Below are 14,311 nucleotides of genomic sequence, written 5' to 3' on the forward strand. Positions count from 1 at the left end.
GAAAAGGTCTTTTAAACATTTTAATTATTGTCGGAACTTCCATCAATAATAGGTAAATCTTAGAAATAATCTAAGACAATTATATATAATTAATTAATTAATTAATTAATTAATCATAATCAGGATTTCAGTCGTATGACAAGAGAGAGATTTTCGAGTTTGAAAATTCAATTATTTTATCACATTTATAAGCTCTTATAGGTTTAACCATATTTATGGGTCACATCAGCCCTTTGGTGAGAGATGTTTAAGAGAAAAAGTCTCTTAAAATTAGGAGGTCTACTCGAGTCATAGGTTGAAAATTGGATCCTTAATAGCTAATGTGAGTATAACTTAATAGTCATATTTATAAGCCACACGATGATGAGCCCTCTCGTGGGGGAGGTTCAGGAGCCAGAGCCTTTTAGAATTAGGGGTATATTCGAGTCATAGATCGAAAATTGGAACCTCAATAATCACATTGATAAGTCACACAACGATGAAGTATTCTACGAGAAATGTTCAAGAGCTAAAACCTCTTAGAATTACGAGGTCTACTCGAATCATAAGTCGAAAATTGGAACTTTTATGAATATAATTCAATAGTCACGTTTATAAGCCACACGATGAAGAGATACTCAAGAGGCTCAGACGAGTATGAGACCTTTGCTGATGTCATCTGATCACTCACCTTCAATTATTTGGTAAGAACGGAAGGGGGGAGATAAACCGAGGATCAACTATTAATTAATGAAAAACAAAACAATGATTAAATTAATTAATCATGTGTTAATCGAGAAACTTCATTGTAGATTCTGATGTTTATTAAAGCCAAAGCTCCATCTTGCATTTCCGTGTTTGGACATTGAATTGAACTTTCCAGGTTCATCGTCGTCCACCTGATTCTTGATTCTCCATTCATACCTCTTCCCCTTCAGCGTAAGAGTTTCTTCAAACGCTCCCGCCACCCAAATTCATGATCGTTGCCGCTGATTTTCGCTTCAAATTTTCAAAACCCATCTTCGATTCAAAGTTTTAACCTAACCCACTATTTCAATTCTGCCTTTTTGGTTCAGGGTGTAATCCAAAATTTCAGAAGATCGGTTGTTCTTAAGCTCTTGGTTGATGGGCACAATTAAACCGTTTAGGGAATCCTCTAAAGCCTCTTTGAATTCTTCTCATCCTCCGCCGGTGACTTCCTCTACCGCTCGATTCGAGACCGTTAATGTTTCGCATGATTTCAAGATCAATGGGTATTCCCTCAACAAAGGTATGGGAATTGGGAAATACATTACATCGGATACGTTTGTCGTCGGTGGGTACGAGTGGGCTATCTATTTCTATCCCGATGGTAAGAGTATGGAGGACAACGCGGCTTACGTCTCTATTTTCATAGCGCTTGTCAGCGATGGCGCCGATGTTAGGGCTCTTTTTGAATTGACGCTTTTCGATCAAAGTGGAAAGGGGAATCATAAGGTTCATAGCCATTTTGAAAGGAGGCTGGAGAGCGGTCCGTACACCCTCAAGTATCGTGGAAGCATGTGGTAATTATTTTGCTTATTCATTTGAATTGTTCTTGAATGAATGCTTATTTGCTCAAATTGTTCATAATTCTGATCATCCGCTTGTAAGCTGTGGAAGTATCAAAACAGCTTCGATTGAGATATAAAATGAGTAATGTTGACTGAGTTGATTCTAAGGCTCTACACTTGGACTATCACCAACAACGATGAAAATAGGTGGAGCTGATAAAACCATATAGAACACTTCAGTTAATCTTCAATTGCTGAAGATGTAAGATTAGTGGGAGGCTGCACGAAGAGGATCCGTAGTGAAACGTGAAGTAGTGCAAGGTGTTGGTTAAATTTCAAAACTATCAAGACTTAAGAAAGTTGTTCTTGAGAATTCCTGTTCCTCTTTATCTTCCAATTCTTGATTAGCAACAGGTGAGCCTTTTTCTTAGTATCCCTTAAGGGCGTGCTAGCATGCGACTTTGACTGGAAACCGTTGGATGCCAGGAGAAAAAGAAGAACAATGAATTAACAAATGATTCCACTACTTGCAAAGAATGTACCATTGAGGTTGTAAGCTAGAGGAGCATGACCCTTTGGATGGTATCACTAGAATTGATTTTCCCATTGATCATCATCCATGCGAAGGATTCGAGCATCCTATGTATTTTTACTTACAAATTTTAGTAAAAGAGATTGGGCTAATTATCAGCCTTGATGATGCCAATTGATCACATCATGGACTTTGAAGAAAAGGAACCTGAGGGATTGATTCGCTACCGTCGATTGTTGTTTGTTTGGCTTAGTAGTTAAAGAGGCAAGTTGGGAACCTAGATACCTTTTAAGTCATGGTACCTACTTAGAATGTTAAAATCTAACTGCCATAGGGTTTTATTGAGGAATTAGGCTAGGACCAAGGATGTACGTGAACCTGCACGCTCATGGTTATCATAGAAGAAATGAGATATCGAGACAACCATCCTTTCAGCCAAACTACTAGAAATATTGTTTTGCTTCATTTGCTAACGGTCTTCATGTATAGACTTTCCAACCACAAAGAAGTATCATCCTTCAATATATGACGGTGGCAGATATAGGTTTTTTTTTTTAAAAAAGTTAATGTGAAAACTTAACTTTCATTGAGTAAAAAATGAAGGAACCACGAATTAGAAGCCAAACTACAAGAACAGGCTCCTATCAAGATAAATAAGTCAAGCAAATAATTACGAAAAAGCCTAGAAACCGAAGTCCAGATAGAATCTAACAAGAGACCAAACATCGCAAGAACTCTCACGCCTTTTGAAGATTTTGTTGTTTCTCTTGACCCAAAGCTCCACAACATAGCACATTCACCCTTCTGCCACGAAATGGAGAATGAAATGCAATCTATGTTCTAAAGGTGGTAGATATAGAATGTAGTGCTATGTTTCGGGGAAGGTTCAGCATAGTATGTTTGTAGACTAGCTGGTTTAGATGGTTTATGGATTTAATGTTCTTTATGGATGTTAGTTGGTTTTTATTTCTGGTAGGACCATATCTCTATCTAATGAGTCCAATGGATTATTTGTGGATCTAAATGTTTCATTTAGACTATGTCAGTCATCTATGCCTTATTTATTTATTGAGTTTGGTGGATGAAAATATGTTTGTGGATTTGGGAATTCTCTCTCATCTTTCCATTGTGTTACGTTCGATCTGTACTATATTCTTAGGTCCCTTCAATTGCACGTTTTATGTTGATATGAATGTTCAATTGCACGATAGTATGAAGGCTGAAAAGGGGGATATCACTCGTGAATTTGCAGGGGTTATAAACGTTATTTCAAAAGAACGGTTCTGGAGTCGTCAGATTACCTTAAAGATGATTGCCTCTCATTTAAATGTGTTGTTGGGGTTGTTAAATCACAAACGGAGGGGCCTAAAATCTATTCTATAACAGCACCTCCCTCTGACATCGGTCAGCAATTTGGGAAGCTTTTGGAAAGTCGTAAGTGTGCGGATGTTAATTTTGAAGTAGATGGTGAAATATTTGCAGCACACAAATTGGTCATTGCAGCACGTTCACCTGTATTCAGGGCACAACTTTTTGGCCCATTGAAGGATAAGGATACTCGATGCATTAAGGTTGAGGACATTGAGGCTCCTGTATTTAAGGTTCTCTTTCTTTCTCACTCTATCTCTCACATACACAGGCAGATAGGTGCATTTAGTCACATGCAGAGCCTCAAGCATGTTATTGTGCTAAATTCCATGCACTACACTTCTCAGCGAGCAATAAATGCTTTATTTCAATATAGGGTGATAGGAGCCTTATGGAATGAACTTCATTTATAATTTATAATCTTTTTTCTGAACCAACTCTCAAGAGCTGTAATCGGGGATTCAAAGAACCTTTACCTGCGTAGCACGATAGTTTCTTTTAGGGGCAAACTTCACCCCTATAATGTGTGCCGAATCCTTGTAAACTGTTAATGTAAAACGTTACCACTGCCGATGGGGGAAGGGAAGGGAAGAACTTTGGATAAAGTATATTGCATAACTCTGAATTTCTTTTTTATTCGTTTCTTTTTATTATTGGAATCTGCAGGCATTACTTCATTTCATGTACTGGGACAATTTACCGGACATGCTTGAGCTTGTTGGTGCTAACTCTAGGTGGGCATCAACTTTGATGGCTCAACATCTTCTTGCAGCTGCAGATCGTTATGCATTAGACAGGCTTAAATTGCTTTGTGAGGCTAAACTCTGTGAAGACATCGCCATAAACACTGTGGCGACTACTTTAGCTTTAGCAGAGCAGCACCATTGTTTCCAATTAAAAGCTGCATGCCTCAGATTTATAGCCATGCCTGAAAATTTAAAAGGTATGCCCATGAAACTGGACTCGATTCTTACCGTTCATGCTCTTTGGTTTCTCCTCTCTGCTTCTTAGCCTCCATAGCTGTTGAGACGAGTAAAATGTGGTTGTCAATTTAGCATAAACTGAAAATCTCTTAGACTTACTGTCAAATGATATAGGCTGTTGGGTTAGTCCTTTTTTTCTATTTGCTGTTGAGCTGGGCTCCCGGCATGGTATTGTGACCAATATTTATCTGCAAATATAGACATGCCAGCTAGTTCTGTGGGCTGGATTGTTTGAAGTGATGGAGTTGGATTAAGGTCAGGTGACAGGTATATGGATGTTTTGGAGATGATTGGAGATGATTGAAGGTTTCATTGTGTAGCATTGTTTATTTCAAACATTTTGTTGATATTTTGGACTTTGCTCTTCTCCCAAAGGGAAGAACTCATAAGCACCTCCAACAAGGAGCTACCGTCCCTATCTCAAGCTCTACTCACGCCAATCAAGGTTCTCAGACGATTCCGAAGAAATTGAGCAAACTAGCTATCCCATAATAAGTGCTCAAGGGTCCCCTTCCAATGCCTCTTTTGCAGATAATGTACCATTGCAAACACGAAACGAAGGAATAATGCCTTTCGGGAATGAACGGTATTCACGTTCTCATGTAAAACCTGCCATGCAAGCATCTTAATCTTCTCCTAGGGCACGCCTGAATGTTATGTGGGATAGAACAAAGACCCAACATTTTGCTTCTTTGTCAGACAGAGGCCTTTAGAAACCTAACGAAAGTGAAGGACTAGAGGAAGATAAACCTCAACTACTTGGCCGAGTTCATACATTCTTCCTTATTTTGCCTTTCCCTTCTCCCATCTCAATTTCTCTCAAGCAAGTTAGAATTTCAAAGAAGGTTAAGGTGCTTGCATGCAGGTTTTTATATTGGTGTGTGAACACCTTGGATCATATCCAAAGGCATTCTTCCTTTGATTTGCTTCGGCAATGGCGCATTCTCCGCAGAAGACATGGGGAGGACCTTGAGCATTTGTTGTAGGATAACCTTGTTTGGGATGAGTGGAGCTTGAGAGTTGGAGAGGATAGGTTCAGGAGTGAAGCTATGAGCCTGAAGTTACGAGGCGAATAAGGCGGGGGCCAGCCAAAGAAGGTCAGTCGGACTCGGTTAGGACCCTTGATCCGGAGCTCAATCTGGTTCATGAGTAAAAGCAAGAAGGTTCCGGTTCAGTAGCGGATCATCCCGCGAGGATGGTAGCTGGTTGTTGGAGGAGGTGCTTATGAGTTCTCCCTATGGGGGAAGGGCAAATCTTGTGGCAAGCGTGCTTGCCTTTTTCAACAAAGATTTGGTTTCTAATAGCATTGGACTACAAAACGTAACCTTGTGTTTAGAACAATGATCACATGCTGTGGCTCATGATTCATTCAACGTCCTTTCTATTTTGTGAGATGCTGATAGTCTGTTAATGTTCATAAACCTTTTTCAACAAAGATTTGGTTACAAACATCACAAGTCTAAAAGAATTTTAGTAACTTTGCAGCCGTGATGCAATCGGACGGATTCGATTATCTCAAGGAAAGCTGCCCAGCTGTTCTTACTGAGCTACTGCAATATGTGGCAAGAGTGACCGAGCACAACGTCCTCGCTTCTGGATTCGGGAATATGACCTTTTTAGATGGCAGCGATCTGAATGGAAGACGTGTGAAGCAAAGGTTATATTGACCCGAACGATGAACGATGAACGATGGGAAGCAGCAAATGGCAAGGGAAACCATTGGCCTATTAGGATTACACAATTTTTTTTTCTTTTTCATGTATTCAATTCATGCTCTCTCTCTATTCTTGTATGAATTATAAATTAGTGTTCCTATTTTGTTGATGCTTTGTTTAAGTCAAATGAAGTAACATTGGCCAAGTCTGTGGTCTTGGAAGCCCCCTCACTCTGAACAACAAGGAAAAAGAGAAAAAAAAAAAAAAGCACCTAACTCCGAGTCGGTGGGCCAAACACTATACACATTTATCTGCTCGTGGTGAACTTGAGCTGTTATATATATATATAGTTAAAGTTAAAACCCATAGCAAGAATCGGTTCACGTAGAAATGGACGTATTAGCTCATGTAAAATACCAAAGGGCGTTATTCATGTTCAAGCAAGTTTCAACAATACAATTGTGACTCTTACAGATGTACGGGGTCGGATAATTTCTTGGTCCTCTGCTAGTACTTGTGGATTCAAAGTTCCAAGAAGAGGAACACCCTTTGTTGCTCAAACCGCAGTAGGAAATGCTATTCGGACAGTAGCAGATTAAGGTATGTAACGAGCAAAAGTCATGATAAAGGGCCCTGGTCTTGGAAGAGATGCAGCGTTAAGAGCTATTCGTAGAAGCGGTATACTCTTAAGTTTCATACGGGATGTAACCCCTATGCCACAATGGCTGTAGGCCCTCGAAAAAATGACGTGTGTAGAAATAAATAATTCAATGATTTGATAAAAAAATATTACTATGGTTCGAGAGAAAATAAGAGTATCAACTCGGACACTAAAGTGGAAGTGTGTTGAATCAAGAGCAGATAGTAAGCGTGATCATAAAAGACGATTGGTTGTGATGAAACTCATAAAGGGGTAATCGAGGATGACCTTCTTAGCTATCTAATTTATTAGAGTTCTGAAGCCAATGACCATGACCCTAAGTCTGCTAACTTATCTAGGTTGCATTCAAACATCGGTCGTTGGATGACTAGCTTGAAAACGAATTTCTAAATAATTTAAAATTATTCTTAAATTAAAAAAAAAAAATGAATAGGATACTAAAATTACAAGTTGGAATATAATTAAGGAAAAAGGAGCTTAGGAATTTGAATTTTAAAATTAAAAAGAAAAAGAAATAACAAATTTGAAATATTATTTGTTGATGGACTTGTTTTTAATTATGTATTAGTCTAGGGTCCATTTGTGTCATTATCTCTAAATATTTTATTATGGGCTTTTTAGAACCGACCCGTATTAGAATATTGGGATCCACGTGGCAGCCCAATCATTATTTTGTTTATATAATACAATAAAATAAAAAATTTAGGGAAATTAATTTGTTTAATTTTTATAAAGTTAGCTGCACCACTAAATTTTATATTTGAACGCATAATCAAGATTCCATTCTCGCATGGGAACCCTAATTTTAATATTTGACCATATTATAATATATTTGTCTTAGCTAATATTCTATTATTTCACGACCACTTTTTTTTTTTTTTTTAAATATTAATTAACATATCCATTATTTAAAAAATAAAAATAAAAAAGTCTTTGAATTGTCTTCACTTGGACTATTCTCTTCTAGTTTGATAGGTTATATATTAATAAAATTTAAAATTATATTAAAAAAATTACTATTTTTATTCTAATTATATTATTAATTATTACTAAACTCTTTTACCACTAATATTTTGTCTCCAAAATTCTAATTAAATTACGATTTTGAGATTAATTTTAATAACTATATTTACTTGTTATATATATATATATATATATATATATATATATAACAAGTAAATATAATATGGTCTATCTTTTTTTATTTTAAAAATAAAAAAATCAAATTTCAAATTAACATTATTCTTAAAATTCTCTAAGAATGTCAACGACTGAAAGGAACGTGGTCACCTATTTAAGATATTAAAATCTAACGAATTTCTCGATAATCCTATATTATAAGGTTGGGTAGTCATCTCTCTTGATACGTGTGACACTTGTTGGATGATGAAAATCTCACATCGGCTAATTTAGGGAATGATCATGGGTTTATAAACAAAGAATACTCTCTCCATTGGTATGAACCCTTTTGGGGAAACCCAAAGCAAAGCCACCAGAGCTTATGCTCAAGGTGGACAATATCATACCATTGTGGAGAGTTGTGTTCGTCTAACAACACCCAAGTAAAGGAGTATACGAACGAACCCAAACCACATTTGATAGTCTTAATATTGTGTAACTGAGTTCGAACACTCTAAAATATTAAATATTTTTTTTTTAAAAAAAGAAAGAAATGTCCTTTGAATAAAAATAAGGTCACACTTAGAATAGGAAAGAGACGTTCAAAAGTGCACATGAACTAGATTATATGTGTGGCTAGATCGTCGGCGACATTTATTTATTATACTATAAAGTCAAGTGTATAATATATTTAATTTCATATATGTCTTTTAAACTCATATCATTATTGATTATCATAATTATTTCTTCAAAAAAAAAAAAAAAAAACTTTATAAGAGTGCAAACCATCATTTCTCAAATGATTCGAACCCACTTGGCCATTCAATTTCAAACCCCCTTTAAATGCCTTCATCAATATCAAAACCCCACTCGATCCCATCCCAAAATTTAAAATTATTATATGGTCTGCTTCAGCTCGTTACGTGTCATATCCCACATTGGTTGGGGAGGAGAACAAACCACCATTTATAAAGGTCTGGAAACCTTCCCCTTCCCTTAGTAGACGCATTTTAAAGCTTTGAGGGAAAGTCCGAAAGGGCAAGCCCAAAGAGGACAATATCTGCTAGTGGTGGATCTGAGCTGTTACAAATGGTATCAGAGCCAGACACCGGACGCTGGGCCTTAAAGGGGGGTGGATTTGGGAGTGGTCCCACATCGATTGGAGGAAGGAAAGAGTGTCAGCGAGAACGCTGGCCCCGGGGGTGGATTGTGATGTCCTGCTAGCGGTGAATCTGGGTTGTTACATTACGTCGCTTACATACCATTCGGTGTCTAGCTCTGATATCATTAGTAACAAAAGTTTATATAAATAGGATTTCCACCTAATATTGGGATAAAAAAAAAAATCCAACATCTATGAATATAATGGCTTTAATTATATGTTTGACTAAAGTAAGTTGGTAGCAAGGATTATGATTATTAGTGGTATAAGATAATGTTAAATAATTTCATTTCCTAATCATTACTGGGCCCATCGCACGTGCTCATCCCATTTTCATTTTCATGTTTTCATATTTATTTTATTATATGGTTAAAACTATAGGTCAAAGATTATAATTTTTTTAGTATATGATATTGAGATAATTATTCAATCATTTAATCAAAGTGACCCACTAAGCTTGTTTAAAGCTGGAAAAGAATAAGAAATATCACTAAAAAAGAAAGAAAAGACAGTTCTTGTTAAATGATGTTTCCATTAAAGAATGGTGGGGTCCACAAGAACTAAATTTTAATTGTTCATTATAATTAAGATTAGTTTATTAATTATATGTAAATAATTAAGGATTACAAACTAATTATCGAATCTAATGTGGTTTCTACTAATGTTATAGTGCAAAGAGAATAAAGTATTATGAATATATAAATTATTTAAAATATTAATTGTCAATCAAATTTGTGGGACTTTACATTTAAATATTTTTGTTCGGTTCCAAGATGCCTCTCTCAACTTTCTGTCACTCAACAAAATTGGAAATCCACAAAATAATTTTAAAAAGTTTCGACGCTCGAGTAAAAGATGGAAATTGAGATATTATTCGAATAAAAGTGATAACGGGTCTGCTTTTGTTTCTGTCTGTACCTGTGCTCGCCTAAAAAATCAGTTTGAGAAATGATGGGTCGGTTGTGGGAGGTAGGGATTCGTATCAGGTTGAAATGACGTTGTTAGTGTGGTACCTTTAAGACAACTCTCAACCCTGTAAAGAGAGGTAATCTACCTGTGGTCGCCTAAAAAATCAGCTTGAGAAATGATGGGTCAGTTGTGGGAGGTAGAGATTCGTATCAGATTGGAATGACACTGTTAGTGTGGTACTTCTAGAACTGGCAGCTCTCGACCCTGTAAAGAGAGGTAATCCACTTGTGCTCGCCTAAAAAATCAGCTTGAGAAATGATGGGTTGGTTGTGGTAGGTAGGGATTCATATCAGGTTGGAATGACGCTGTTAGTGTGGTACCTCTAGGACGGCAGCTCTCGACCCTATAAAGAGAGGTAATCCACTTGTGCTTGCCTAAAAATCAGCTTGAGAAATGATGGGTCGGTTGTGGGAGGTAGGGATTCGTATCAAGTTGGAATGACGTTGTTAGTGTGGTACCTCTAGGACTAGCAACTCTCGACCCTGTAAAGAGAGTTAATCCACCTGTGCTCGCCTAAAAAATCAGCTTGAGAAATGATGAGTCGGTTGTGGGAGGTAGGGATCCGTATCAGGTTGGAATGATGCTGTTAGTGTGGTACCTCTAGGACTGGCAACTCTCAACCCTGTAAAGAGAGGTAATCTACCTATGCTCGCCTAAAAAGTCAGCTTGAGAAATGATGGGTCGGTTGTGGGAGGTAGGGATTCGTATCAGGTTGGAATGACGATGTTAGTGTGTACCTCCAGGACTGGCAGCCCTCGACCCTTTAAAGAGAGGTAAACGAATGCTCTTCAAATTGGTATCACAACCCTAGTAAGTTCCTGCCACCTATGTTGCTTCCCCTACGGATAGGCGATTAACAGATACTCGTGCTTTTAAAGATACGATGGTTAAATAATGTTTAAAAGAACGGTCAAACTTTTTAACTCATTTAGCTTGAAGCAATCCTCCTATACGGAGTGATTTCTCGAGCATGTACTAGAAAACGTGCGAATAATAACAAAACATTTTCATAAAAAAATTCGTTAACATCTATATTAAAAATGGTTTTTATTTTAATTTTTATGTGATTAGTGAGGGTTTAATATTTATATTAATATGTATATTAATTAAATTAATAACTAATGTCTCTTCACTAAAATCAGATTAATTAAAATAAACAAAAACAGGAGCATCCTAAACCACTATAAATGAAAATTTGTTTTTGCCCACTGCTTTTGCCAAAAACAACTAGCCCCCACCCATTTTTTTAAATACCAATAAATAAATAAATAAATAAATATATATATATATATATTAAAAAAAATAATTTCTTAATTTTTAATTGGGAATATTATAATTTATTTTTAAATATATTATTTTCAAAACTTAATAATATTAAGTTCAAATTTTATTTAGGGTTTCAAATTCTTCTAGATTTGTTTTTTTTTTATTTTATTTATAAAATAAATCGAATATTTACTACTATTAATCATGATTATATTTGGTGTAATCATTTTATTATTATTCTCTTAATGGTTGATTACTATTAATGCCATTTTCTTTTTTATTTTTATATATATTTATAATTAATAAGGTATTATAATTATTTGTGTTGGTTAAGTAGGTAACGTGACCATGTTACCATCGATACAATCGTAACAGCTCAATCTCATATCTTTTTTGGGCTTTTATACCCTTATAAAGAATAGTTTGTTCCCCTCTTCAACCGACGTAGAATATCACAATTAATTGGAGAGGGAAATGAGTGCTCGGAAGCTGGGTCCTAAATGGGGTGGATTGTGAAATACCACATGGGTTAGAGAGGAAACAGACAATATTTATTAGTGTTGGGCTTGAGCTGTTATGAGACTATAACATTAGAGACACTGTATGTTGAATTTGAAACTACTGTATTTATATCTGCTAAGGAAGGTTTGAATCTTTTTCTTCGACAATATCATGTTATGACATGAGATTGAATTTGACCGATAAAGATGCTTTCGTTATTTTAAATTGAAGCGATGAGAGATTATGTCCGTACCAAAGTCAACCGGGGAGATATTTGGAATAAGAGGTGTGTTGGGCAGGCATAAATACCAAGTGTAGTCCATTAGGATTGAGGCAAGTGAGGGTCTAAGAGAGTGGTAGAAGGAAGATAATGATGTTCATCATTGTCTAAGAAACCCACAAAACTCCCAATTTCATAAGCTAAGCTCTTTCATTTACTCTCCAACCACCCGACAAACCATAACACTCGAGGCTTCTCTCTCAGGTACTGTCGCTAAAATGTGTAAAAACAAGATTATAATCAAAATAAATGAAATGGGTCGATTAAATTTGTCGTTTTTTCATCTGGGTTTGGTTTTTTTTTAACAGGGTATTTGATGAATATGGCATTGTCGTTGTCCTCTGCCGTCGGCAAGCAAGTTCAACCACTGGTGGGGAATTTTCAGGGGAGTTTCAGTATGGAGCAGTTTTTCCGGCGGAAAGAGAAGGTGGTTATTGTAATGGGAGCCACCGGAACGGGAAAATCTCGGTTGGCAATTGACTTAGCCACTCGATTTCCGGCGGAAATTGTGAACTCCGACAAGATTCAAGCGTACGAAGGGTTGGATGTTGTGACAAACAAAGTCACCGATGAAGAACGCCGGGGAGTTTCTCACCATTTGTTGGGCTCAATTGACCCGAATTCAAATTTCTCTTCTCATGATTTTACATATCATGCCTCTGTTGCTATTGAATCCATTTTGGCTCGTGATCGTCTCCCGATTGTCGCCGGTGGCTCCAATTCTTACATTGAAGCTCTGGTTGATGATTGGGCAGAGTCTCGATTTCGATATGAGTTTTGTTTTTTGTGGGTCGATGTGTCCTTGCCGATTCTTCAAAAGTTTGTTTCCGACCGTGTTGATCGGATGGTTGACGGTGGATTCGTCGGTGAAGTTAGGGAATTTTTTGATCCGGAAGGGGATTATTCTCGTGGGATTAAACGAGCTATCGGAGTACCGGAATTACACGACTATTTGAGAGCAGAACGCGACGAGGCTGATGAAAGAACTTTGACAATTCTTCTTGAATTAGCTATTTCCAAGATTAAAGACAATACATGCCAATTGGCCCTCCGGCAACTACAGAAGATTCGCCGCCTTCGTAATAAACGGAATTGGAATCTCCGGCGACTTGATGCCACCGGAGCGTTTTTGACCGACGGTGGGAACGCCAATGACGCATGGGATAAATTCGTTCTTCAACCGAGCTTGAGGATCGTTGACCAATTCCTCTCCGACGATGGCCGCCTTATCACCACTCCCATTGTCTCGCCGGAGGCGGCCCCTCTCGTCGCCGCCGTCAGTCGTTGAAAGTAAGAAAAAAAGTCAACCCCACAGAATCAACGCGGTTTGCGCCGCTCAGCATGCCACGTGGCAAGCTTATGATTTTACGTTTTTTTTTTAAAAATAATTTTGGTTTTTTCCTTTTTTTGGGTTTCGGTAATTTTAAAAGAACAACACAAAAAGGAAAGTTTTTAATAACTTTCGAAAGCAAAAAATTACCACTTGGGACTGACAAACGTTACTGTCAGGTCGTTAAGTACTTAAAATTGGCGGCCGTACGGATAAGGATTATATATTTTTAAAAGGAAAATAATAAATCTCGGCCGGATTTTAAAAGTTAAAAAATAATTTTTTCTTAAAAAAAGGAAAAATAAATTGGATAATCTTGTGTGATGCGGCTACATCAGCTTCAATGCACTTGTCTTGTTGGCACTTTATCATTGGGTGGTTTTGAGAAGTAGGACCCACTTACCCCCACCCCCGTGTGTATTAAAAGCCTCTTCGTATGGAGTTTTTGGTCTTTTCACTCCGCTTTGTGTATCTGTGGAAACGAATGAGCTGTATTTTTGTTTATACATCAATATATATATCATATCATTTGGATTTTGGAATATTTTATATTACATTTTGAATTTTTTTTAAAAAAATTTCATCTTGTCGATCGGTTTGCACCAATCGAAAACTACATTCACGATCAATCACTATTGATGAACAAATCAACCGTGTCTGAAGAGGAAAACTCCAATATTGTGGCTTACAACCACTTTGACAGTGATATTATCAAACCTGAATTATTCTTACGACACACACATGTCAAAAGTGAAATATTTTGTTTTGAATCGAACTTGATACTCCACTCACGCTCAAAGGGGTCCCCACTGAACCCGTCTTTCCATAAAGAAAATTTATTCATTAAAACAAAAATTGAGTCAAAAATCAAAATCAAACCTTTTGTAAAAGTTTAACATTTATTTGGAATAAAATTGAGAGTAAATGTCGAAATGATTTTCTTTCAAAAAGTTTTAGATAGAGAGATTCTAAAT

General features: G+C 36.8%; 2 protein-coding genes across 3 annotated transcripts; both read left to right on the top strand.

Annotated features, from left to right (window-relative positions):
* Positions 1-764: 764 nt before the first annotated feature.
* On the top strand, positions 765-6,254 carry LOC111789667 (BTB/POZ and MATH domain-containing protein 2). Of its 2 annotated transcripts, XM_023670307.2 has the most exons (5): positions 765-918; positions 1,056-1,523; positions 3,296-3,644; positions 4,078-4,354; positions 5,880-6,254. In XM_023670307.2, exons 2-5 carry the CDS (start codon positions 1,105-1,107, stop codon positions 6,059-6,061), a joined length of 1,227 nt encoding a protein of 408 aa, XP_023526075.1. In that variant the 5' UTR covers positions 765-918; positions 1,056-1,104; the 3' UTR covers positions 6,062-6,254. The 2 variants fall into 2 exon arrangements, with proteins under 2 accessions (XP_023526075.1, XP_023526076.1); XM_023670308.2 differs by having other exon boundaries at positions 819-1,523; positions 5,869-6,021.
* A 5,788-nt stretch (positions 6,255-12,042) lies between these two features.
* On the top strand, positions 12,043-13,871 carry LOC111790042 (adenylate isopentenyltransferase 5, chloroplastic). The gene is made up of 2 exons (XM_023670819.2): positions 12,043-12,211; positions 12,316-13,871. Exon 2 carries the CDS (start codon positions 12,324-12,326, stop codon positions 13,293-13,295), a length of 972 nt encoding a protein of 323 aa, XP_023526587.2. The 5' UTR covers positions 12,043-12,211; positions 12,316-12,323; the 3' UTR covers positions 13,296-13,871.
* The last annotated feature ends 440 nt before the right edge of the window (positions 13,872-14,311 follow it).

Source organism: Cucurbita pepo, chromosome 3 (assembly GCF_057944985.1).
Source record: "Cucurbita pepo subsp. pepo isolate OVF chromosome 3, ASM5794498v1, whole genome shotgun sequence".
NCBI classification, from domain to species: Eukaryota; Viridiplantae; Streptophyta; class Magnoliopsida; order Cucurbitales; family Cucurbitaceae; genus Cucurbita; species Cucurbita pepo.